The following is a 27,325-nucleotide window of genomic DNA, read 5'->3' on the forward strand; positions in this document are numbered from 1 at the left end:
GTCCAGAAAAAAGAATAAAAGGCAGCAACATGCCAAACCCTCGTGGTAACCCCGAAAGTGTCCCGTAGGTAGTCAAAAGCCTCCCAAACAAAGTTAAAAAGTAAGGAGGAACACTGTGTTAGCCGAGGATTTTCCATCTTCTGAGGTTGTCACATAGTGATGCCAAAATATTTTAAAGTAACATCTGCATATGACAAAATTGCTGCAGTGAAAACCCTTTTAAATTGAAATAAAGCTTTATAAGTAATTAATAGAAAAAAATATATAGAAAAAAATATATTTGATGTTAGAAAGAAAAAGCAACTCAGCTTTTAATTAAAACATTTATTTGATCCAATTCTTTGGAATGTAATAGTCAATGATGAGCGTCTGAGACAACAGAGACAGATGAGTCTGAGTGTTGACCAGAAAGTCAAAGTACAAACAATACTATTAGTCACGTAAGGCCTCACTGCTTTCCAATGTTTTTTTTAACTTCCTCATTTCCGTTCTTTTTCTAGATTTGAGACAGCAAAATTACAGAAAACGGTACTGAAAATAAAACATTTTTCTTGTCATACAAAGAAAAAAAATAAAACATTGGCACGTACATCAGTGACAGTACAAAAACACAAGGTGATATTATACCAAGTAAATAAAATTGTTACTTTTCAAAGAGACGCATATAAGCTTTTTCGAGAATGAAAAACATCTCTGTAAATTGTACATTTCAGAATTATAACGTAGTCTTCTGAAACCGTGTTAAAAAGAAGCAACAATAACATTGTCCTCTCTTCCCTCCTTCCTCTCTTTTTGCAAATCAACATCATAAACACGTAGATTTTTTTTTTTTTTAAATATATCAGTGCAACATTTGTTTTCACGTTGAGTGCTGCAGCATCCTTTTAAGTTTAAAGGGGGAGGATATCTTGTCTGGTTATTTCTCCTGTTATGAATGTACAGGTAAAACTTTAGCAAGAGGATGAAGAGTAACATGTAATAATAAAGCATGAATGCCTCAACAGTCAGCACACTTTATTTGATTGTGGATGCTTACTGAAAGGCTACAGAGAAAAGACATTTAAACATGGAGAACTGATACTTAGGTGAGCACTTCTCAGTTTGAGCTGGGTGATGTCTCATAATGCTACATTAAAAATAGGTAGAGTTACCACTCATGGTGCAGTAAAAACAGGAAATAAACAAGGCAAAATGTCAGTCAATCACACTACTGGGTTTCAGTAAGTTTTATACATGTATATTTTGCCCCAACTTAAGGAGCATTAAGTCAGAATGTTTGCACATTAAATGCAAATTAAAGACCAAGTACAAACCATATGAAATAGAAATACAAAACCAAATCTAAAGAAACCCCTCATTTTAAGTTTTTTTTTAAAGTGAAAACAATTTTAAATTTCCAGCTGTTAATTCTTAAGTCCTATCTGAAAATGAAACCTGTCTGCTCAATAATAGATGCTGTTAGACCCTAAAGAAATGCTTGTCCATCACAAGGCTCCCAGACCACTGGGCACACTTCTGCTTAAAGATCTAGCAGTCTCATTGTGTGCCAGTGGCATTCAAAAATAATCTTAACAATCCATCCTCAATTTGTTGTCAGCATCTTTATGGTACTGAGGTTACCCTGTACAAAAAAACCCGTCATCTCTTCTTTCAAGGCATATCTGATACTTTTCTCCTTAATCTCATTTCCATGTCTGTAAAAACAGAAGTGAAAACCAGGGAACAATTAAATTCAAAAACCACACAAACAACAGGTCTGTATCTCTTTGTTTTTCTATACATTATCAAAATCCAAATGATAAACAGTGACATTTCTTTCAGCATAGAAAGGATGCTGCAGCACTCGTGTCTTTCTCTTTAAAGAGGGCGCTCAAATATATTAAAACCTATGTACAATATGTTGGATGTGTCATGAAAATGAGGCATTCGGGGCTCCTACACATTTTCCATCTGGAAAATTCCATAGATTTCACAAGCTTTTCTAAATGTCGCCTAGATTTTAAAAGTGTGTCAGTGTCATTGAGGCATGAGGATCTACAGAGCTACACCAAGACGTGTGATATTTGACAACACACTACAACATTAAAAAGTTTGTAGGTTTATTATCACAATGTGGAAAAGTTATTTTTTCCATTTTTTTTCACATCCGTGTAGGAACCCCAGATGGAACATTGGCTGATGGGAAAACAACCAGCAGAAAAAAAGGCAACAGAAAAACTGGAGGAAAAAAAAAAAGGCACTGTCGGAACTAGACGCAGGTCAACAGGCAGGGACGGGTCCCCGCTTTGCACACATACATACACACACACACACACACACACACACACACACACACACACACACACACACAGATGCATGCTGATCATGTACACAAACATGACTGTAATGATACACACCTCTACAGTCAGACTACTACCCATACACACCGTATATACAGATGTGTATGAATGTGACACACACACACATACACACTTTCATGCACACATGGGGACGGGGACATACGGCCAACAAGAGCCAGATATCACAATAGCATATTTCAAATAGTCTGCCTGTTCTGTGTAACAATGACATCTGAAACAACAAAAGAGGAAAAAACAAAACAAAAAACCAAGCAAACAAACAAACAAAAACAAAAAAACAGATCTTATCTTTCAATAAAGTACACAAATAATACTTTCATCTGAATTGGTCTCAACACCAGCATGTGATTACATGAAATCAACAAAGCACGCCGAAAAACAAATAGAATCCTTAGTTCTTTTTTTTCTCTTTTTTTTTGCTGTACAGATTCTTTATACACAGTGCCCCCTATAGGTGAGTCCCTTCCACTGCTGCTCCTGAGAAATAAAATTACATCGGCTCACTTTTCAGCCCACCCTGCCGTCCCATTGGTGGCTTCAGCCCTGTGTTCCACTTTCTTGATTGGCTGCATCGAACGTGTCCATGCGGAGCAACTGCAGCTCCGTCCCCGTTTCAAACTCACGCCTCTGAGTAGTTAGTCTGTCCGTTTATCTTGTCCTTCTTTAGTTTCACACCATCTACCAGCTCAAAGTTATAGTTTTCAAGGGCAGATAAGTTCCTGTCTGTCATGCTGCCCTGTGAGCAGGCACAGTACAGGACAACACCGCAGATGGCGCCCAGGAAGACACCCAGAGCTGACATGGCAATGATGGTGATGAGGATCGGGTCCAGGGTCTTCAGCATGTTTCCTGGGCTGCCGAGTGGACTGTTTTCTTGTGAGTAGGTGTCCATGGCTGCAAAAGATTTAAAAAAATATATTCCGTTTAAAATATTCACAGTAGAAACAGATGTATTCTGACCCTGATGCCAGTGCCAAATGTAACATAGAAAAAGTCGCTTCAGTGGATGGAAGGAAGTTTTAAAATTTGTCTTTCAAATTATCCTAAATCTATTCCCTGAACTCTGAATTCCTAATTTTTAATGAAAGACATTTTTTTATTTAATTGTTTTGTTGGAAAGCTCTAAAAGAGGCTGACTCTTGTTTACTAGGTAGCTGCATCATTGTCTTTGGATCTCCTTTCTTACATTTCTGTAGGGTATGCTGACGTAACTTCTATGGCTACTAAACTTATAGTATTCTTACCATGTTATAACCAGGGAGGAAGCTGCAAATATATATTCATGTGTATGTCTTGTTCTTTGGTAAAGTGTATCTTGATGATACGCTACATCTGAAAAAGAATCAATGCCTGTGCGGGTCCTCTACTAGAGGCTTAAGGAGCTTGAGGGTCCTTATAGTATTTTTGATGTTTCTAGGACTGCACTCTTTTGGACAGAGATCTCGGAGGTCTTTCCTGGAATGTGTTGAATCTGCTGGACCCATTCACCCAATTCGAGTGGTCTCTGACCCGAGTGTTCCGATTACCATGGGGACAATATGTATACTTGTTAGGAGGGATGGTGAAAATTCCCTCCTGTGGCCTATATGTCCCTGCCTTGCTAATTATTTCTTTATTCCTGGTCAACATAAAAATAAAATCTTAGCAATGCATTTTGAAACAATTTTAGCTGTGCACTAAGGTTTCTGTCTGTTGCATCCTGCTGTTATTAACAATATCTCTGAAGAAATTATATACACAATGTCTTGGGTTGATAGAGACGAGCAGCCACACTCCCAATTAGAAACACTAGCTCCTGATCTGACTAAATGTAACAGAGTTGCCTTCTTCTCCATACGGAGATTTGCAGATGTTGGCGAAAGAGCAGAAGCAGAAATCATCAAAGCATGCTGTTTTCTAAGTCTGATATGTCAGAATCTACTGTAGGGGAATGTTTAGAAGTTATTTTGCAAATTGACAGCATTTTGTGTAATTGAAATTTTAGATGATAATAGTGATAAGTGGAAAGGCTATGATTGGGCCACCTATATCTGAAAAGGAAAATGTGAGATTGAGAATTGAGAATTAATTTCGTTAGAATTATGTTACAATATTCTTGTAAAATCTGGGACTGTGTTTAGTTTCTGAGGGTGCTTACTTGAAGACCATAATTATTATATAAATCTCACATTTACAGCAGTACAGTAATGAATAAGCTTGTTCATATGGTATACGGGAGCATTCCAGTTAATGAATAATTTTAATCAGGAAAAAAAAGAACAACAACAACAACAGATGTAGTTCTTTGACATAAGTAAAACCAAACAAAATAACATGCTAACACAAGTCTGATTCTTATTTTGGCATTGATTGAATGTTTTTCTTTACCAGTTCTACTTTGCAGAGACAGAGACAATGATGTAAAGTGGAGAAATGTCCAATAAAAACTGCATGCACTTATTTACTGGGCACCAATATATTATGTTCAATACTTACGCAGAATGAAGATCTCTGTTGGTGGAGATGTAGCAGGTTTTGGATCTGGAGTTTAAAAAAAAAAGATTCTCTGTTTGCATACAATGCAGAAGCAGGCCTAGTATTAATATTATTATTATATCTACATTGCCAGATGCTGGCATTTCGTATCTTTCTCTCTACACTTTTTGGATGATGTCCCAGACAAAAATAAGTATATTAGACAAAAACTAACCAAAGTTGAGCTAATATTTAAAGCGCTGATTTGTTCCATTTCTTGCATTTATTGGAACAAGATATGTGTTAGGGTGGGTTATTTTTCCCACCAACAGCAGTTCTTTTTTCACTGTAGTTGTTGAAAAAGGACAAAAGGACTTTTCCTGCTAAATAAAGAGCAGAGTTTTTTTCATCTTGGTGCTTTTAAACAGGCCATGAGGGATGGATCTGACTAAAAAAACCAAGGGATACTGCACATTCACACAGTAGTGACTTTCCACTTTTTTGGCTTAACTAAAATATTTACTCTTAAATTCTGATCACATATTTAACTGGGCCGATCCCACACCTCAACCATAGCTACACTGGCCTCGCACAGAAAAAGCAAAACGCAAAGCACAAAACAGCAATGATGACGATGTTAAGTAACATTGAAATACACACCTTTGCAGTCCTCAGCTCTGACTCCATCCATGATCTGGATGTTGTCCACAGCTATGTAGCTTAAGCTGCGTCGGTCTGCGATGCCTTCCACCACCACCTGCAAAAAAGCAACACAAAGTCTTTCACATGCATGTTCTCATACACAGCAACAAAAAAAGAAGATTAATCATCCAGAAACTTTGCTTTATATAAGTAGAATTTTTTATTTTTGCTGGCTAAATTGTTAAGATGCAAACTGTAATCCCAACATCCAGAGTTTATTTTTTTGTTCCAAATCATATCTTTCTTTCTCTGCCCTTAACATACTTTCTGTTTGCACATAATGAAGGCAAAAATAACCCTGAAAATCCATCCTAATGGTGAGCTCAAAAGGAAAGAATGTTCTGACTCAAGACTGACTTGTCTTATAATTATCAGTAGTAGTGAATTCCCAAACAAATTCCAATCTCTCCCTGCTGTCATTTTAAGAGTCATTACATCCAGATTTATATTACCTGATAGGGGACGCTTGAGTGTGGCAGTATAACTCGTCCCTCCCTCCACCGGCTGCCCTGATGGCCACTGAGCGTCCACAGGATCTCCCCCTCCTCTGTCTCCTTCCTGTGTTTGATGTGAAGCGCTCCTGCGTGTTCACCAACCGTGTGATACCAGAACGACATGCACAGGTCAGAGTCTGGAGAGGTGATGGGCAGGCTGGCCAACCTCGCCACCTTCTCTTCTTTGTCCTCATCTTCACCAGTTTTACTTGGTGTGTCCGAGTCAGTCAGCTGCATGTAAATGAAGTTCCCAGGTTGGCCTGCAGGGGGCAGCAGAAGACAAGGTAAGAGGTGATTGTGACATTAGAGGACTCCTGAAAGCTTTTCCAATGCATTACTGCTGATATTATTCTTTTAAATACATCCCTGAATGTAAATATGCTGATATCTATACATATTTAATGAATACTTGCCTTAATATGACTGAGTGCAAACACCAGTGTGACAATAAAGGACTTCTAAATCTCCCAAGCCTTCATTACAGTACATTCATTTTACTGCATTCAGCTGATTACCTTCCTTGTGGTTTCTCTAAACATTTAACTGTCTTTTCATAAAGCGAGTACTTGATAATGTCTGTGTTACTGCTTAGCATCAAGCTTTTGAAACCCCCAAAGACTTCAGATTCAAGGACCTCACAAGGTTTTCTCGTGAAAACAAAGGGCTCTCGCTTCAGGAGAAAAATCTGACTTGACATCACAAAATACTCATTTTTTATTAGTGATCTGGTTAAGTCAAGAAATCAAGGTGAAATCATTCATTTTAGAGCTGCTGCTACTGCTGCTCCCGTCTCCACAGAAACATCCATCACATCCATCAAGCTTGAATGGAGAGAAGGACAGAGAGCCGAGGCATGTTGATGAATTTCACTGCTATATGTCTTTTAAAAGTCAAGGATTTCAAGGCTGTTCGTTCCTTCTTCAAATTGTATTACAGCACATAACATTCACGAGACCCATTCTGTGCTCTGCAGTGCACAACATCTTCATGTTATTATGATGAACAGTCGTTTCTTTGCAAAGCTGCTGTTGTTAGTGCATAGTGTTTTGATGATTTTGTAATTTTATATCTGTCTAATCCTATGTATAAAATATGCCCATACAAACATATGTTTTGTTAGAAAAAGACACGAGATGCAATTGCAAAGATCTTTTGCCCGTAAAAAACAAAGCAAAACAAAAATAAGTTGATTTAAATTCATGCCATCTCTTCTTATCTTTTTCAAACATGGCTACTATTTTTGGATTTCTTCCACTGTCTCATAACAGCAACCTTTCAACTTGAAGATAATTTTTTTTGAAGAGGAAGAAGCTGCAGGCAAACATGGTGAGTAGGGCCGGTAGTAAGCAACGATTTTGTTGGTGCAGCCAGAATACTCTCACTGTGTGAATACACACGATGACACGCACAACAATTTGGACTATTCTCCATCAAACCCATCAGGAAGCTACAGCAGAACCTTGAGATGTCCCTTTGACCCTGAGGGATGAATTCACAGTTCAAAACCCCAAATAACCCCGGCTGTGCTCCATGATGGCAGCTGGGTATGGGGTAGTGGTCAAAGATGACAACTCTAAACTAAGTATGGTTTTGATATTTAAGGATGAGTTACTGCCTCAAGTGGAGAAGTTCAAGCATCTCGGGGTTCTGCAGGCGGGAGACTAACAGGCTCAGAGGTTGAGTTATATTCCCACCCTCACCTGGGGCCAGAAGGTGCTGGTAGTGACCACAAGAATAAGCTCTTGGATGCAAGCAGTGGAAATGAGATTCCTTCAGAGGGTGTGTGGTCACAACTTTGGGATAACGGTCATTTGGTGGGGCTAAGGGTCTGATTGCTTGAGTTGAGGTTGTTTGGGCTTCCCAAGGTGACCAAAAGGAAGACATTTGGGCATTTCTGCTTAGACTTCTGTCAGATACACTTTACAGGATGGACAGATGGACCTCTTACAGTAATTATTACCCAAATATGTCCTTTCGGACCTCACAGGGACCAAACATTGTGGCATGAGTGAGTGGCTCGAGGCTTTTCACGTGCATAACAGCACATAGAGCATCAGGCCTACTTAGCTTTGTGATATATTTCCATGTTCACAAAGTCTTTGTCCTTCAGAGCAAGAACAAGGTTAGGTGTCCAATGGGAATTTCTTTTTACATCATAGGCATGTTTTTCCTCATTTCTTTAAACAGAACAAAGGCAGAGTTGTGAATTTACAGCAGCACAGGGACTGTATAGTGTTATTTAAAGCTTTGTTGAAAATATTCCCATTTCTAGCACAAGAGGTTTCAACAGACTTTTCAGCAGATGCATAGTAACATCGAGAGCTACGGAGCACTCTCCCAAAGCATCTGTCGAGTGCCACTAGTTCAAAGAAAGAGAAAAAAAAAACTTGAACACAAAAGTCAGCACTCATCACCTACCCATGTGGTCAAGGGGTGGTCCTCTGTGGACAGCAGGAGCCCCGTTGGCCTGGATGATCCACTCAGCTCCTGTACCGGTCTCTCTGGTCCAGCCGCAGAACGACGAGAAGTCAAAGTTACAGGCGAACCACAAGTAAGCTGCAGCAAAGAGACACAAAAACACTCCTAAGAATCTCGTACCTACAAAATATAACTGAGGATTTTCACTGTAATCAATAATCAGCTATTACTAAGCATTGTTTTTCTGAGTTCAGTCCTAGTCTGGGAAGGTCCTCTATTCAATTCAATTCTATTCAATTCAATTTTATTTATATAATGCCAAATCACAACAACAGGGGCCTCAAGTAGCTTTATATTGTAAGGTAGACCCTACAATCATACATACAGAGAAAAAACCCAACAATCATATGACCCCCTATGAGCAAGCACTTTGGCAACAGTGGGAAGGAAAAACTCCCTTTTAACAGGAAGAAACCTCCGGCAGAACCAGGCTGAGGGAGGGGAGCCTCTAAGACGTTTGTCTTAACTAAAGCAAATACCTAGGACAACTACCACCTAGGACAACTTCATGGACATAATCATAGTTAAATAAGGATGTCTTTATACCACATATTCATATTTGATACATTACATGACATGGTAGTGGTTAACACATACACTTAAAATGTCCCCAGTTTTAAGGTTTCATCAGTGTGATACAAATCAATCAATGAGTCAATCAATATGTTGAGAACAGATTTGTTGCTACTTAAAATGCTAGACGCACTGATACTTTACATGTAAACGCATACATCAAAGCCACCAGGCGGACCAGTAGTACTTTTCCAGCTAAAACATTTCCAGGAAACAGAGAATGAACTTGAACACACCCAGGGATCTTTTGGCGATACTATTCTTCTTTGCAACCAACTGGCATCCAGAAAAAAGGGTATTAACCAGTTCGCTTGCTTGACGTATATGCCTCTATTATGCATAAGCAGACATTTATTTCTATCTTTGCTGGTACGTCATCACTTTAATGACAGCCTTAAGGAAACAGTAGTCCCTCATTTGAATCCCAAGCAAACTCCTGAAGTAAACAGCTTCTATCTGCTCCTGTAAACCCTTCCTGAGAACTGAATCAAGTCCCTGAAAAGCTGCTATGCTATGTGACAAACTGCTTAGGTTTTTAAGTGAAGAGGCGCACAGCTACGATCTGGTGCTGTGTTCACTGACCAATCAGTGTCATTCAGGAGGAGGTAAGGGGAGATGGCCTGAAAAAAAAGGACAGCGAGTCTCGTAGCATTCCTATCAGGAAGCTGTTCCTGCTGTCGTGTGCTCTCCGAGTATAAATTGTGCAGCCTGTGGAAAGCATATCACACCAAACAAAAAGCTTGTGCAGATGGAATGGGGTGAGACAAACAGAGAGACCGTTGTGACTGTATGTACATTGTGCAGCACTGGAGGGCATTTTCCTCCACATCCTCAGCAAGACGTCAGCTCTGATAGAAAACAGCACCAAGCACGTACATATGTTTGGGATCAGCACTTTAGGAGAGAGAAACCAAAGAGTGGAGGGACCACGGAGCAGGGCGGGGTGGCACGGATGTGGCCCCCTTAAAAACCCAAAACAGAAAAAAACCCTCCCTTTTTCCTCTGCCTCTGCCAGCAGTTGACGGGCGGTAGAGGTTCACCGCAGCATCCAAATAAATGCAGAAATCTCTCAACAGTGGACATGTTTCTGAGAGGCTAATATGATACAGAGATGACCATGGAGCTACACAGTAATACCCACCTTACCCACCCACCCACCATCCAGCAACCCCAAGCTGTCTTCACGCGATGCTTCAGCTCAGCTAATTGAGACCCAAGAGGCCTTTATTCTTCCTCTGCTGCTCTCACTTCACCTCCCTCTGTTCCTCTCTTTTACCTGCACTCTCCCTTTCTCTTTTTGCCTCTTTATCCTCCTCACCCAGCCTCCTTCCCCTCACTATCCCCCCCTGCTTTATTTCTTTTTCCCCCTGTCAGAGCTGCCATTTTTTAACCTTTCTGCCTATTCATTCCTCTTCTTCTCAGCCTGGCTGTTTGCTCCAAATGAGTTGAATTCGGTGTACTCACAAGGGAGGGTGAACTGTGATGTGGTGCTAAAATGTTCCCCCAGCAAAGAAAGCCATAAATGACCAAAACAGAGCGCTGCAGTTGGCTTTAAATGCATGTGCGGAATCACAACATCAATGTTTCTCGTTCCATTAACACCTGCAGTTTTTTCACACTATCTCATGAGTCTAATGCCACTCTCTTTTCTGCTGTTGTTTCCACATCTGTAAAGTGCAGTTTTATAGATAAATGATCATGAGTTTCAACCTCAGACGCCCTTAGAAAGTTTTAAGTTGTTTCTTGATAACAAAACACTATTTAAACATTTCTGGTGGGGTTTAAGATAAATCTGCAGGGAAAGGAACATGAAAAAAACATTTCTACACAAATTTCTTGACTTTTTTTGTCTAATTTTCTTTCCTTCTTTCCCTTCCTTTATCCTTCCCCTTGCTGCTGAAACCTTTAGAAACCTTTTCATCGATGTAAGAAGGTTTAACGCAGAGAAATATACAGCGATGGCACCTCAAGAATCAGACTATAGAAATCTACTAGCGAATCCAGTACCAGTAAAAGTAGTGGATGTCCCACCCATATGTCCAGCACAGCTTACATGGTTCTATTCATGAGTTTGAACTATTTCTTTTATGATTTTCCAATGTATTTATTCATTTTTTGTGTACAGCACTTTATGAAAACTTTGATTAACCAGATTTTTTGTGTTACATTTAAAAATGAGCATAGAGGCAAGCTACAAATACAAGCTCAGCTGGCACCCTTCAGATCAGCTGATAGCCTTCTAGTTGCATCTAGCTGGCAGATGTGGCGCAGCATTTAAGCTTGCCTACAGGTGTTGTGCATCTTCAAGCCTCCGCGATCTGTGCTGTGCAAATTACTACACAAGGAAATAATCGTCTTTTGACTACAGCTGGTCTGGCATCAAAGATGAAAAACACTGATGGAAAAAAAGTCTTTGCTCTCTCTTTCACTCTCTTCCTCTCTCTCTCTCTGTAAATTTATAACCTAATAGCACGTGTGTCTGTTCTGTCTCTCTCTGTAGTCTGCTAGTGTCAGGGTTCAGCAGTGTCAGGTTCATTTGTGAAGCGGGACCATGAAAAAGCTATTAACTCTAATGGAGGTCAGCTTCATTGTTCTTTGTGACCGTGGTCAGTACCGTTGGTGACACTGAATAATGGGTCCATTGGCTGAATTAATGCACCGATCTGGCAAACCCCGAGCAGCGCTTTCATATCTACAGCTGCCTGTAAAATGGTTCAACTTTGCTTTAAATGAAACACATTGTACTGGGAAACGTGGGAGCAGATTGGGGCGGAAATGCTCACCTGGCATGAACTCCATAATGGGGTTGGTGGACGTGGTGCCTCCTGCGAAAGACAGATGGGGCAGTCAGTTTGGGGTCAAAGGTCAGAGAGGGATTTCTCACCCACACAGATGCCAGCACAAACACAACATACCTGCTTTCATGAAAAACTAGTACCAGGCATTCAAGCCAAACAGTTTAACTTTAAGGTTTTAGATTTTTTCTTTAGCTTTTTAAATCCTAGAAAAGAGGCCTAATGCTTAATGTGGCTGACAATAAAAGAGAGGATAAAGGAGAATCGGAAACAAGGATAGTCAGACAGTGCTAAAGAAAAGCTAATAAATAAATAAAGCTGAACAGAAAAAGACCATTTCAGTCAAAACTATAGCAGCTAGTGGGAGGATAAAGGAGAATTTCTCATGATCCAATTCCAACTGGGCTTCATTAAAGCAGAAATTAAATCAATAACATTTAAAGGAAGAAAGAAGAAAGGCTTTTATTCCCGCGTTCAATCCTTTTACCTTTTATTGCTTTGCATTTTAATTTGGCGAGCGGTACACACACCGAGACGGAGAGCGAACTAAAAGGAACCGAGTTTCCGTGGTTTACCTTCGTCGTATTCGGGGGTCTCGGTTTCAGTGATGCAGTCCAGCCGTCCATCTTCACACTCTATAATTGCTGTCGTGCCGGGGTTGGTGATCGGTGCTGTGGTGGTCGCACCAAATGTGGTCATGGGAGGCGTAGATGCGAGTGGGGTGGTGGGAAGTGCTGTAGTTGTTATTTCTGTGGATGAAGATGAAGAGCCAGGAAGTGTGAGTGACTAGAATGGATTAAAAAAGAATGTAAAGAACTGACCCTACCTCTCGCCCTATCAAAGCTGGAACAATTCCACCCTTCATGCACGTTTAAATGGAGTTTGATGCAAAGTCTAATGATCTTACACTAAAAATTATATTAAAATACAGCACATACTGAGTTTTGCAGTGTGAGTATCAAAGGGATATAGCCTGTTTGGCTCAGTAATCGCTAAGGTGATCTCATATGGGGCCCTGTGGCAGATATTCTGATCACAACTGTACTAGTTTCATTTTTTTTAAGTATCCAGACACCTCCAAAGTTGTGTTGTCACAGGCGACTGAGGCCCAGGAGGTGGGGGGCTCATCTACCAATCAGAAGGGCTTCTCCAGTGTCCACATGTGTGGACACTGGAGAAGCCCTTGGGCATCCAATAAATGTGAGGATGGTAGTTATTAAAAAGCACAAAAAAAAGAAGAACAGTATGACTGTGTGTGTGAATGAGTGAATGTAGCTTAAGTAGAAACGTGCTACATAAGCACCAATCCAAAGCTGAAACCAAAGCCAAAATAATTCACTGATTTCTCAAAGCTAATTAAAAGCTAGCAATTTTTCTTTGACAGCGAACTCATCATCTACTGGGCAGAGAAAAAAAGTCTTAAAATATTCAGTGAATAATGATCGGCCTTTAGCGATTCGTTAACTGCTAAAGACATACTGAGACCAAAAATATTTTGCCGCTGTCTTACAGTTCTTTCCTCGGGTTTCTGCTTGATAATTACACAACGCGCTGATAGAAAGAAGCAAAACTGAAACAGTTTGGTTCCAGTCTGAGTCCCTCTCATTTACTGGAGCCAAACTCGAAGGATGCAGGACCGATCGTCGGTGACAGACTTATGAGTCCTCCTGGAGTTGTGGGTTCCTGAGCATTTGCTTAGTTTGCTCTGTTTGTAATCCTGCCTTAGATGCAGTTTACAATTCACATATATTCTAGTGTACACATCACAGAGAGTTATAGTCTGAAAATCTAACTTAATAGCTCTAATATAAAAGCTGCTTGAACTTTTTCATTTGTTTGAAAATGGAGGAAAACTACCGGGGCTGAATTAGTAATGTCTGAGAAACACTGCTGACAAAGATGCCAAAGAAAAACAAAACTTAACTTTTATTTGGTAACTAACAAGAAAGAGGACCCAATCACCTCCTACTGTGGAGACAGGCGTTCTCAGTGGGATGCCACTGTGTCTCGGTCTTGTCAGATACCCACTGGGGGAAAACTGTTGAAAACCTGTTGCTTTTTCATCTGCTATCAGTCTAATTAAGTTGATTTTCACAGTTTTGCGATCGTGGTGGAAACGCAAACAGGAATGGGCACAAAGGACTTTTTGATTTTCTGATTTATTTCACGGTGCTTCTTAAAAAAATGAAGAATAAAAATAACATGGAGCTGGGCAGATCGTGTCTACTCTGCAGACAGATTTACAAAGAAGAAAAGTAGCTACATGCATTAAAAGCTTTTGACAATATAGTCAGTCTAATTAACTTTAATGTCATTTTTTGCAGTGAGCTCGAAAAAGAAAATGACTGAAAAGAAAGTTTGAGAGGATTTTTGGTCTAGAAAGGAGAATACTTAGGAGAAAAGTCAGATCATTTATATTTTGACAGAGAAAACAGACGTCTCTCTGTTAAGAGTTATCTATGAACCCAAACAACATTAAGTTTAATAACACATTTTGTCTCTTTTATATGAGAACTGAGAGTCATTATAGCGGACCTATTACGCTTTTCCATATATACTCTGTTACAAATGATGATGCTCCTATTGAACATGACCAAACATTTATTGTATATAAAAGTAATCCCTGTGAGTCTAATGCTCAGGCCTCAGACTGCTTTCAATGGCGAGTTGCAGACGTTTTTTTTTTTTTTTCAAATGTTTGCTCTGTCTGTTGCCAAAACAGAGGATTTATCATGAGAAGCGGGGCGTGTGGCAGGCAGGGAGTGGACCCAGAATGCAGGACTCAGCATATAGATGTAAAACTCCAAATCACAAGATTATTGCTGGTAAACAGGAAACAAAAACCAAAAGTGTGGCCTGAAAGAAAAAGGCTCCACAGACCAGGAGAGAGGACACAAAGAACCAAGAAAGATGCAGACAGTATATACACAGGAGGGAACTGGGCAGAGTGAACACACCTGGGAACACAGCTGAATGGAATCCCCCTGACCAGGGGACTTTCAAAATAAAACAGGAAGTAACACACACACTGAGAGTCTGACTAAGACATGTGGACAAAAGATGAAGGAACTTGAGAACACAGGAGACAGGACTGGAGAGACCGAAGGCAAACAAACACATAGACACTGAAGACCGACTGGACTCGAAAAAGGGAACAAACATAAACAAGAAACAAGAACTATTAATATAAATAGCAAAACTACAAGGCTCTAGGAAATACCCAAATCCAAAAGAATGAATCATAAGTCCAAAATGCAGGGGCAAAGACCCAATAACATAACAGGATACTCTTAATATGGTCATTGACATGTTCTTTAGTTTACCACAGGCCAGTCAGAAGAAAGTTGTCTTAAAGGGAGGGGGAAGAAAGCTAACACGGAGTATGAACTGAAGGGCTGCACCAACACCCAGCATAAGTTTAAATAAAGATGATTTTGACTTGTGAATCGTGCAGAGCTACTCTAGTAGACACTCCAGGTGAAAATATGGAGTTAGAAATGAGCATAATAGGTTCCCCTTTAATGAAAAGTGATATAAGGTTGGGTACAGCGCTCTCATTAACTGCAAAACTCAGGTGTATTGATTTCTCGGAAGGTTGAGAGCTGGCACTTTTTCCCCCCATCAAGTACCAGAGTAATAATGACAGAAACTCTTGTATCTTGTTAAATTCTACTCTGCAGTCAATGTGTGGTGATGTGTTTTTATGTAAATTAAACAAATTGAACTTGCATTAAGCGTATGCAGACTATGTGAAAACCACAGATGGTCTGCATATAATTAAACTTTGTAAGGAAACGTGTCTGCGACATTTCGAGTGGGATGGAGGTTTGCTCTTACAGCAGCGTGGATGTAAGCGTCGAGCTGATTTAACTCGGAGCTCGAGGCAAAACATCTGATTAAGCTGCTGAAAGTGATCCGCAGGAATATCGTTGAGCTTGTTAGTTTCTCTTCGCTTGTGTTTGTCTGGGCTCGAGTTGGCATCTTGATGTTCTCGTGAAAAGAGAAGGAGGCTCATTAATGAAGCGCGGCTCTCGGTCTAATTAACAAAAAACCTGTTTTCAGTTATAAATGAACTGCTGGTTGATGCTTGGTATATCCGACACCTTACATTTCTAAAGCTTTCGACAATAGCTTTAGCACATTTTATTTATTTAATAGCACAAATTTTGCTTGTTTAGCCCTTTAAGGACCACTTGAGGTCATTATGCACATTTATGAAGCACCAAACTGCCTCTGCGAGCATCTCTGTTCCTACAAGAAAGCTGTGATTTGGATAATTGGATATGATTGTGAATGTCTATGTACCACGTTTTTATATGTATCCACATGGTTTGCATGAATTTTAATATGTATGTGTGCACGTGCTGCAAGCAGTGGGATTAAAGTGTCTGTGTCATGTCTCCTGCTGCAGTGTGTATCTCTATTCTTTATTCTTGAAGTGATGACTCCCCTTTAACTTTGCGAAAATACACTAAAGTATCAGGTTAACTTAATAATGCCACACCATCATCCACCACATACTGTACACAGTGTTGTTTAAAAACACATTTAAAAGTGTGATTTTTTGTGTGCGATTATCTCCCAACCAAGTCTACATAAGTGGAGGAGTGACAAATTAAAGGAAAAAGTGGAAATCAATTTTCTGGAACTCTAACTTTGGGAGGACATCAGACAGTTTCATGATAATAACTCCAAAACTGCAGTCTATGTTTGTTTCCCTGCTACGCTCTCGTTGTTGCAGTCATGACAACAGCTGGAGGAAACATCTCAGAAACAAGACAAATTCTGTTTTGCATCTACTCTGTTTAAGTTTGTTTGGCTTATTTTTCCTACAAGTACATCGAGTTCATCCGCATCATTTCATGCTGTATTCCGATTGGTTGGTTCGTAAATGTGAGCTTCAGCAGCAGTTATTCTGGCAGATGACTATCCTAATTTTATTTACTTTGGCTGCAAAACTGTCGCCTTTCTCTCTGCTTTTAAGGAATGACCAAAGACTGTGTCTTTCATCGATAAAAGAAATCCGTCCATCCATCCATCCTACCTCTCCAACCTGATAATCGACATGTTTGTGTGACTTGCCACACAGACTTTATTTTTCAGTCAATATGAACCCAAAATGAGTAACTAAGCCTAAAAACTCATCAGGAACATGTTTACAGAGGTGCAGACAGAAAGCTGTTTTCTCATACTCCTCTATAGGACTGGAAGTCTTTTTCCAACCACAGGTATCGCCCTCTGGTGGCCATCAGACAAAATGCAGGTTTGAGGCACTTTCACACTGGCTTAATTTTTCCAACTCCCACAGGTGTTCAGACTAGTTAAGATCTGGTGACTCCAAAGATTGAAGATGATTTACATCACTGCTGCACTCCCAAAACTGCTCAGTGACGGTTTATTTCTTATTAAGGCAGGCACTGCCATCTTCCACTCCCACTCAGAACAACTTAAAAAAGAAACCCAAACCGATTTGCTGTGATTTTTCCTGCCAAAAAAACAAGTGCACCCCAACAATGCCAGTAAAATGCCCCCAGAGTGTAACAGAAGGAACTCAGCCCCTTGCTTTACTGGTCAAGGATTCATGCTTTTCCTTTAATATGACCCACATATGCCCACATGCAAACAGACCTACATGGTAGATCATTTGTCAAAAACAATGAGTCACAGTCCATCTGTAACATGAGTCACAAACTGTTGCATTCACAAGCATATCACTAGAGTATGTGTCAGCTGCGGATATTACTGTAGGTTGGACTCTGCACAAGAAAGTGTGTTTACTGTTTTCATCTGGGGAAGAGTAGGATGTTTGTTTTGCATATGAGCTGCTTACTTTTACTGGATTTTAGGTGAGGAGCAGTATTAAAGTCTATGTTAATGGTTCGCACAATTAGCTGTGCAGGTACCGTCGCTGTCTCTGAGCTGCTTCCCTGTCAACTGGGAAACATTTTTCTTTGAAGTGAACGTGAACACAAAGAAAAAACAATTAGCTGTTGAGAGATTTTAATGTTTTCAAAAATTCAGTTTAACATGGTTGATTTAATTGAGTTGACAGATCCAAGACGCCCCGCGTGCTTCTCTCATCTCTTTGTCTTCTCCATCCTTTAATCAGTCTTCTCTTCTCTCGGGCTCTCACACACAGTCCTGCATGGTTTTGCTGATTCTTATCATTCTCCCCACAGTGCAACCAGATACTCCATCAGAGAGCCTGCTTCCTCCCTTCATCTGTTCCTTCCTCACCTACTGTGAGAGGTCAAACCCTTCCTCCCTCTCTTCCTCTCCCTTTTTCTCCCACACACCCGTCAAGCTCTGACCACTGCAACAGCAGAGATAGTACCCTGCCATGGCATGCGTCAGCCTTTTCATGTGCTCACACTCTCTTTCTGCCTCTCATTACACCAACCAGCGTGAAGTGTAAGCAGTTTACTGTTTAACGGCTGACTGGTTGGCTGACTGAGGCCAAATACTGTTTGCATGTCGAACATTTTCAAAGATTTCATTAGCGTTTGCCTGAGCCTCTGTTATAAATTAACCTTATTTATCTTATCCTGGGCTTTTGTGCATGCCTTCAGCCTGAAACAAGCTGCTTTAGCTCCCTTTCCCTCTTTTTGAGGAAGCTTTCTTCTGATTGGCTGCCCCTCACAAACAAAAAGATTTGACTAGCAGTTTGGGTGAGGTATCTGTCGCTACAACTTTACATCGTTACCATCTAGGCGGCAAAAAACCCCAGCTGTGCCAAGGAAGGGTGGCATTTTGTTAGCCAATGAGCATGCGGTTTCATACCACAGATAATCCTCAATTTTGAAACACAGTACGGCCAAAATTTTCCACACAGACTTTATTTTTCAGTCAATATGACCCAAAATGGGTCACTAAGCCCAAAAACTCATCAGGAAGGTGTTTACAGAGGTGCAGACAGAAAGCTGTTTTCCCATACACCTCTATCCGGTTGTTCAGTCTGACGTCACTAGCCGTGTCTGGGCCTAAACTCTGCTGGAGGTCCATATATCAAATGATCACTGTGGCATTACTGAGAGTTAAAACACTGTCTAAAGTCTTTCATCTTTAATAAAATGATCAGCGTTCTTCTCTACCAGGTGTAACAATTGAGTTTAACATCCAGGCATCCATGAAAACGGAATTTATGACATTTAACAGAGTTAGAAGTTAGCAGGAAGTTAGCTCGCTAGCTTCCATCTAAATACAATATAGCATGTCCTGACTGCAGGGGTTTAGAAACAAATTCAAACGTACAGCTCTGCTGTCACTTCCAACATAAATGAAGACAGAAAACTAAACAGCAGTGACGTTTGTAGGGTTACTGAAGTTTGGCTAGCTGGTATATAACGATGTGCTACGTGACCGCTAGCGACACAGCTATGTTAGCATAATATAAACAAGCTAACTTTTTTTCCACTCGATAAAAGTTAACGTGAGTGTTCTCAGTGGTCAGGAACAAATGTAATCGCATGGCAGGATGCTGTAAACGGACCAAACTTCAACCAGGAGAACAACTGAGATAATCCATCCACAATACGAGGTTAGTTATTCATATACTGCTGCATGGGCTGTGCTGTAGTTACATCGTAAGGTTTTAAAAACTGAGCTTAAATAAATGATTAGCGGTAATAAAAGCCGAGGGAGGTCAACGGTGATCACTGAATGTTTTTAGGAGCTTTTTGAGATTAAATAGAAGAAAATACAAAACATTAAACATGTTAACAACACAAAAGCCATATTAAACGCAGACTACTTTAGGCCCGGAAGTAGGATTCGTCGCGTCATCACTGAACAACCGGATAGGACTGAAAGTCTTTTTCCAACCACAGGTATCGCCCTCTAGTGGCCGTCCGGCAAAATGCAGGTTTGAGGCACTTTCACACTGGCTTAATTTTTCCAAGCTTTTCAGTCTATGGTGATAAAATCATGCTTGAAATCAAGTGTTTAAAGCTTTTGACACACATGGATTACTGTAATGTAATCTAAGGCAAATGGTTTTCAAGAGTCATGTGCGATTTAAAAGAAGCAAAAACTGCAGATCAATAGATTTAGAACTGCCGCAGCACGTCACCTGCTCTCTCTCTTATAGAGGCTTAAGAAAAAAAAGGATTCAAGGGACGTGTTTAACGGTGAACTTCATTTGAGGAAAAAACCAAGCAAACTTTAAATATACCTGCTGTTTTTATGTTTGCCTGCTTTATTTCATTTAACACCTTAAAGTAAACGGAATAACAGAAAATGTGAGAGAACGATGCGCAACAACAGAGGCGTAAAGTTCGAGCTTTCTTGTTAGTACAATGTTTTAAACATGAGATAAAACATGCGGCCTAGAGATGTAGTCTGAATGTTTGTGAGTGTGATGACTGAGATCTAAGACTCAGCCCAGATACAAAACATTTACTGTGCCTGTGTCCCATTGTGCCTCACTGTGGGTTTTTTGTTTCCGTCTGTCAACAACCCTAACGGTAAATTCTGTCTTCCTTGCAGTTTCTGGAATTCACCTTCTTTTTTTCTGCATGCTATTTGCTATGGTTTATGAAAGCTCAGTGCCATTTTCAAGCAAGACCAAGCCTGCCAAAGGCACAAACCACAGGAGTGTGTAATATCAGGATATTAAACTGCAACATGCTGTTAAGTTTTCCAGTGTAATCTGATCCAGTTCAAACTTGCTCCATATCACAGGCTTAATGTCATTCTTTATATCTTTGTGGCATAATGCAGAGCGACAGATTGATAGATCTGTTTGTGGTAAAAGCGACTCACCCTCCAGTTCGCAGCCCAGTAGCTCTAAACGGAGGCCCACGCCCTCGATGGTGGCTCTCTCCGGATAGATCCTGATCAAGCGGGTAATAAGTGGACCCATGGATCTCAGCTCAGGGGTGTCATGGTTCTGATTCCCCAAAAATACCTGAAGAAGAAATAAAGGTATTGCACAGATTTAGGCCTTTACATACAAACAAGGGACGTGATTATGAAATGAATGCGACACAGCTGATAAATGTCGACCACTGACAGCAGTAAACATCATCTGATCTGCAGCCTACATAAGCTGATATAGATTTTTTGGTAGATATATGTTTGCATCCCTAAATCAAATGACCATAAAGTTGGAAAGCATGCTTTCTGATCTAACTTGTGCAGCTTTATAGTTAAGTCATTCATAATTTTACCTGTAATTATCACCAGTGTATAGAATCTAAGGATCTTTCTCATATGAGATGCATGAAATTGCATCAAAGAAGTAAATCTATGGTATGAAAGCTCTGTCATTTATAGAAGAAGGTACCAGTATATCACTAATACAGTAATAAACCAAGCTATTCGGAACACTCTGCAGCACTCACTGCTGTAAAGCCCCATCCTCGGGGCTTTGATAAGAATAACAGAAAAAAAAAGCGTGTACTGTTTCTGATCAGGCATTACTCTGTTTGACAAGGAGCTGAAACAAAATGAAAGGAGGAAACAAAGGCAAAAGCCAGGAAATCAGATCCAGAGGCCATCCTTTCATATTTTCAGCATGGAAGCAGCACAGATGAAAATGGTTACAGTCACACCGGGAACCAAGTGGCGGGACACCAAACACCAAACGCACGCCTGCATGTCTGAAGCGCTGCGGTTTCCTCGTGCCTGATTTATTAAAGGGTGCAGAGTGGCAGTATAGCTGGAATTATAATATGAAAAGTTTGTGTGTGGACGTAACTGTTACACTAAAGCAGTTCCATCATTGCTAACACCTTAGCATGTTCTAGTATGTGTTGACTAAAAGTGGCCTTTCATAAGAAACAAAAGGCCACACTGTAGCAGCTCTTAATGTCTACATGTGCAAATGCACAAATGTTATGTTTGTCTGCAGGGACGCATAAAATCCAACATATCTGATGAGTATAAGAACCTGCTAGTTTTTAAAAAATTTCCTGTCAGAGAGGGTATCCTTATATGGTCATGTCAGGCACAGAAGCCCCGCCCACATGCTGTTCAAACTTGGGGCAGTCAATCAGCAGAAGAAGAAAAAAGAAGGAGGAGTTTAAAAAAGGAGAAAGTAAGGGGATGCAGGGGAAATTCAAGAAGAATAAGGATTATTTTAAATTGAGAATCATGGAAAGATTTTCTGGTAAAGAATTAAAAAAATGGATCTGGAAATTAGCTTTACTGGTTATCTTTAAAGAATAGTGCCACATTTTTTTCAGCCTGTCCTCCAGTATTAGGGAAAATCTTAGGAAATCACAGTAGCCTTTTAGTTTCTTTAGACAACACTGTGGCACTTTTACACTCATAAAATGAGTGATTTGAATTTGCATGCTGGAAGGTTACATTGTTACCACTGTAATTGTAATCTTAAAAACCATTACAAATGTGGTTCCTGAAAGCTAATCATCTCTTACTTGTGTGCATCTTCCAGGACTTCTGTTTGTGATTAGACAGAATAACCCACATGCGAGTCGCCACATATATACAACTCTATATACGCTCATCTTTATGCACGAACATGCACTGTACGTACAGAGTACGTGCTTGTGCCCAGGTACCTTTAAACACACGTACCACTGAGCCTTCCTGCCTCGTCTTTTGAAGGGTTTTTTATAAAAAGCTACAGGAAACAGAGCGGAGAGGCTGACGGGAGCATCTAGATCTCCGTCTGCAGTAAATCAGCAGGAGTCTGATGGCCAGCTTCGCCCTCCGCCCTGCCATCTGGAAAACATAGAGGAGGATGTCGCACCAGCAGGGCCAGCCGAAGAGGGGAAGAAGGGTCTCGAGAGCAACGACATGCATTTCCTTTTTGCAGATTGGAATTACAGTTATGTTTACAGAGACAGAAAGTTGGTTTCTAACACTTTTAGAGAAAAACTTCACCAGTGTTTGATTTTATTTAGGTTTTTTTGGAGGATTTTGCAAATATAAGTACAGAAAAAATAGCTGGAGGTAATGGTCAAAGGCGGATTCTTAACTCCTCAACGCACACCAAACTGTCCTCTTTTGCTGTATTATGAATGGAGTTCTCCTATTCTGAAACAAAGATATAACGGATACAAACCTCATGATTGAAATTCTGTAAACCATATTAAGATAAAAATACTGCTGGAACAATAGTTCCTTACATCAAAATCGTGACTTGTTATGTTTTCTGTCATCTAAAGGACAAAAAGAAAAAAGCCCAGCAACGTGAAATATACGTAACAACTTAAAGTTAGTTGTATATTAATGTTTTTATCTGCTTCAGTTCAGGACTACACCCTGCTCTCTGTTCTAGAGCAATAAAACTTCATTTAGTTGCAGCAGTTTTGTGGTGTCATTAAGCCAAGAAAGTGCTAGAAAGCCGATCGATGAGAGAATCAGTAAGGTAAGACCACTAATATTTTTGTAACACAGACGTATCGACACGTTTGATCAATACGCGTCTTAGAGGCTCTGGTGCAGAGAGAAGCGAGGGACCTCAGCACAAAGCTTGGGCGAATGTGAAAAATAAATAAATGTGTGGGTGGTCGAGCAGCAACTCCCGCCGCACTTTTTTGTGTCACCGAATCCTGCTGTGATGATTTCACACCCCCCAGTTTTTTACCCACAGTTCTTCTTTCTTCTTCTAGCCTGCGTTTATTTAAAGTACACTAAAATGATTCGCTTCCATAAAAAAACAGATTTCCTCGTGGAAGTTTTGTGGAGCTCTTCAGACAAAAGCATCCAACAAACACGGACCACCAAACAGAGCTCACATGAATAGTCGTCTATAATTTAGGTGATTAACATTTCATTCCAGGAGCGGCGCTGTGTCGTGTAGAGCGTCTGTCTCACGGCTTTCAGGAATTAAAGAGGTCTGTAAGAAGATGTTTATTTCATGTCAACAACTTTTTTATCTGCTTTCCTTTTAATTCATCGCCTGCTTCACAATGCTGCTGAATGAGACACGGGGAGGAATAACGAAAGAAGAGGAAAAAAAGAAAAGTAAAACCACTTTCATCTGATGCGCGCACGTGGCCCTTTCAGATAGCCTCGAGCACCACCTTCAGATGTGCTCATTTGAAGTCATATTAAGCACATTTAGTCACAGTCTTATGGTTCTGTGTTGTTTTTGAGTTTTGGATTCTCGTTTAATCGGATCGCTGTTTGATTGAATTATTCTAGTCAAGCTGAGTCTCAGTTCTTTTGATATTTTTGAATTTGTGTTCCTGTTTGGATTTCATTGTTGTTTTGGTGATGTGCAGTTTTAATTTTTAGCCTCTCGGGCAATTTCCTGACTGTGTTTCCTCATTTCTATGTTGGCCGTCATGTCTTTGGTCATTTTCTGTTTTACTCTGAAGCTCAGTTTTCAGTCTCATTCTAGGTTAACTTTGTGCCTTTTCACTCAGACCTGCAAATGTCATTTTCTCCTTTAATTTCTTCAGGAATTCTGGATTATGTTTTCTTTTTCGACTTTGTATGTTGGAGAAAATAAAGGCTTGTTTTCTGCTTTATTCTCAGCTTGTTTACATATTTCTGCAGCACCGCCACATGACGGCTCTCAGCTTACGATTATGAGCTGCTGTCTTTGCGTGCTAACTAATTAATCTGCATCTCAAACAGATAAATAGATGTTTTTTAGCACTCATGTTACACAACCTGACCTTCTGGCTGCCGGGCACCACAAACACAGGCTAATAAAAAGTGACATTTTGCTGTTATATGTATAAGTGAGCCAACCTTGACCCTGGTGGTGTTCTCCTCCTTCACCATGGTCCACTCCTCTCCGTCCAGGCTGTGGCCCACCTTAAACTTCTTCATGAAGACGTTCCTGTCACGGTGTTTCCCTCCTTGGATCACCACACCGGTCACTATCTTGTCCTGGCCCAGATCCACCTGTGAAGGAGCAAAATACTGTCTACACCTATGATCTGAATCAAAAATAAACCTTATCGCGCTGTGAGAGATTATAAAACTGACAAAGACAAACTGTGGTTTCATTTAAAAAGAACTGGCTTGGATTGGTGCGGGCGAGTGGTTTCCACTCTGGGAACTGAGGTCCCTGCAGGCGGGAATCAGGATAATTTGAGAAATCTTAAGACTATTTAGATATTTGCTAGTCAAAATGTAGATATTTTTCTTGCCAGATGCTTCCCATCTGAGTGGGGAACAGGAAAAATAAACTGTATACTCTATTTTAAACTGTTTATAAAAGCACTCATGGCCATATGAGTGAGCAGACACTGTTTTCATGTCAAGAGATCACCAGCCAGAAACTTTGGGAAGGACTGTTTCAGTTTATGAGATATTATACTACTGTAGTTAAGGATCTGCTTGTGGCTGCTGGATGCATAATTGAACTTTCTAATACTGTAAACAAATAAAACACACATGAGGTCATGATCTGCCTGTTTCATCTCTAAACTCGGCTGTGTTTGTGAACCCACCTGCAGCCACTCATTCTTGAAAGGCTGCTTTGTCGACTGTCCGGTCCAGCCCGACCTTCCCGTCAACAAACGCGCGTTCTCGGCCACCCAGCCCCGGTCAGCGTAGGACGAGGCACTGATCTGAGCATCTGAGATCTGGCCAGACACCATCCCCAACATCCCTGAACACGGGTAGTCTGTACAACGGGAGAACGATGAGCAGACAGTGAACAGTGAGTAGGAAACTTTTGAAAGGCATAAAGTATGATAAGAAATGCCACGGCCATCATTATCTTGTCACTGCTTAAGTCAGCGGTTTTAGTCGAGGCCCTCTGGGTGCTGGAGCAGTGTTTATACGCTTTGGTAAAAATACCAAAGAGTCATCTTTAATCTCTAGGATGGGTTTGTTTGAATAAACGAGGAATTACTAAACTTTTAGTGTGTGTACGCTGCTGCTCTGTAGACGAAGCAAGGATTCAGGCTTATTTGCATAGCACCAAATCACAACGACAGTCGCCACAAGGGACTGCAAGGTAAAAGTATTTGTGAGAAAACCTGTCAGCAAGGACTTTGTGATGGTGGGAAGAAACAACTCCCTTTTAACAGGAAGAAACCTCCAGCAGAGATGATGGAGAAACAACACGAAATAGAGGCGGATGGAGAGAGAAGACAAAATGCTGCAGTGGTATATAAACAGGTGGAGCGAAAAGACGTGAGTGGAAAATAAGTGTTCAGTGCATCACTTGAAAGTCCTCCAGGAGCCTGAGCCTTTAGCAACATAACAAAGGAATATTCAGGGTCACCTGATACAGCTCGAACTAAAAACTTTATCAAAAAGGAAAGCTGTGAGTCGAATCTTAAAGAGGGTGTCTGTCTCCCGAGTCGAGCCTCTCTGATTCTGAGGGGCTTGACTATCAGCAACTATTCTCCTTCTTGTATGCAAGCACAGATTTGACTTCACGGGTATGTTTTTCCGAGCGTCTTCTGTGGATTGAGGCACCAGCGGGATTTCAGTCTCACGCTGACTCCATGATATCGAGATCAGGGCGATGTGAGCTGCCACAACATCTTTTTCAGGACTCCTTGTTCTTGTCGCTAATTCTTTTTGACTGCGACTGTAAGTTTATGGTCACTGACATGAAACAGAATGAAAACGGGCAGATCAGAAAGCTCCGTGATAGCAACATGATTGTGATGGATAAGAAGCCAAACATCCAAAGTCTGTGTCTCAGCTGTGTTTTGAACTAAAATAAGTGCTTCTTTTTATATTTCTCCTGCCATTACTGCTGTTACCATCATGGCTGGATATACTCCAACACCTATAACAGCAGCCCCCAACCTTTTTCGCGGTTTATGTCCGACAATATTTTCACAGACCAGCCTTTAAGGTGGACCGGTACCGGTCTGTGGCCTGGCGGTTGGGGACCACTGCTCTATAAGACAAAGGTTGTTAGGTATGAACATGTCTGTGCCCTCTATGTTCAGGCCAACATTAAAGGGGAAAAAAAAAGGAATATGCCTTCTGCTTTGTGACTGTCAGATCCAAAGCATTCATCGTGTTGCTGCATAGTCTCAAGTACCGGCGAGATGATGAAAAATGATTCGGGATTTAACAGATCCTCAAGTATGAAGAGTTACCAGACACCAAAGCACTGCAAAGTTAATACATTAGGACGAGGAGGGGGAAGTTGTCACAGTGGAAATGATTCTATTTTCTCTTGATGAGCATGAGAGGGGATAGGAGAAATTCTGCATTCAGGGTAAAAGGTAATTTAGTTGCATTATACACTTGACAGCACCTTGCCAGATGATACCGAGCCTCCACTGAGTACTCCACCGAAATAAATGAACAGGCTGCATTATTCATGCAGAGCTAAAGTTGGTCTAAACAAAGCTTTCTTCCAGCACATAGAAGGCTCGGAAAGTTTCACTCCGATTGCAGTGAAGTCAAGTTGAGGTTTTTTTTAAATTTATATAAAACAAAATGACAAATTTGCCTCATTAAGCAAAACCGGACGGATCTCTGATTCAAATGAAGGAAAGAAAAGTTTACTACTACAAATCTGCTTCACGTCATCAGAGGTCGAGAGGCGGATTGCAGCCGAATCTTGGCA

At 40.6% G+C, this 27,325-nt stretch overlaps 1 protein-coding gene across 1 annotated transcript in view; it reads right to left on the reverse strand.

Moving 5' to 3' along the window:
• Positions 1-309: 309 nt before the first annotated feature.
• Positions 310-27,325, reverse strand: part of LOC100699123 (neuropilin-1a) — a 95,881-nt gene continuing 68,865 nt past the window's right edge. Inside the window, exons 9-18 of the mRNA XM_005476791.4 lie at positions 25,233-25,408; positions 24,526-24,681; positions 20,617-20,761; positions 12,432-12,605; positions 11,845-11,886; positions 8,429-8,566; positions 5,969-6,270; positions 5,475-5,571; positions 4,836-4,880; positions 310-3,254 (exon numbers count right to left, since the gene is read on the reverse strand). Coding sequence (XP_005476848.1) covers positions 2,980-3,254; positions 4,836-4,880; positions 5,475-5,571; positions 5,969-6,270; positions 8,429-8,566; positions 11,845-11,886; positions 12,432-12,605; positions 20,617-20,761; positions 24,526-24,681; positions 25,233-25,408 — 1,550 coding nt within the window. The 3' untranslated portion in view covers positions 310-2,979. The remainder of the gene's footprint in view (positions 3,255-4,835; positions 4,881-5,474; positions 5,572-5,968; positions 6,271-8,428; positions 8,567-11,844; positions 11,887-12,431; positions 12,606-20,616; positions 20,762-24,525; positions 24,682-25,232; positions 25,409-27,325) is intronic.

Source organism: Oreochromis niloticus, linkage group LG18 (assembly GCF_001858045.2).
Source record: "Oreochromis niloticus isolate F11D_XX linkage group LG18, O_niloticus_UMD_NMBU, whole genome shotgun sequence".
Taxonomy (NCBI): Eukaryota; Metazoa; Chordata; class Actinopteri; order Cichliformes; family Cichlidae; genus Oreochromis; species Oreochromis niloticus.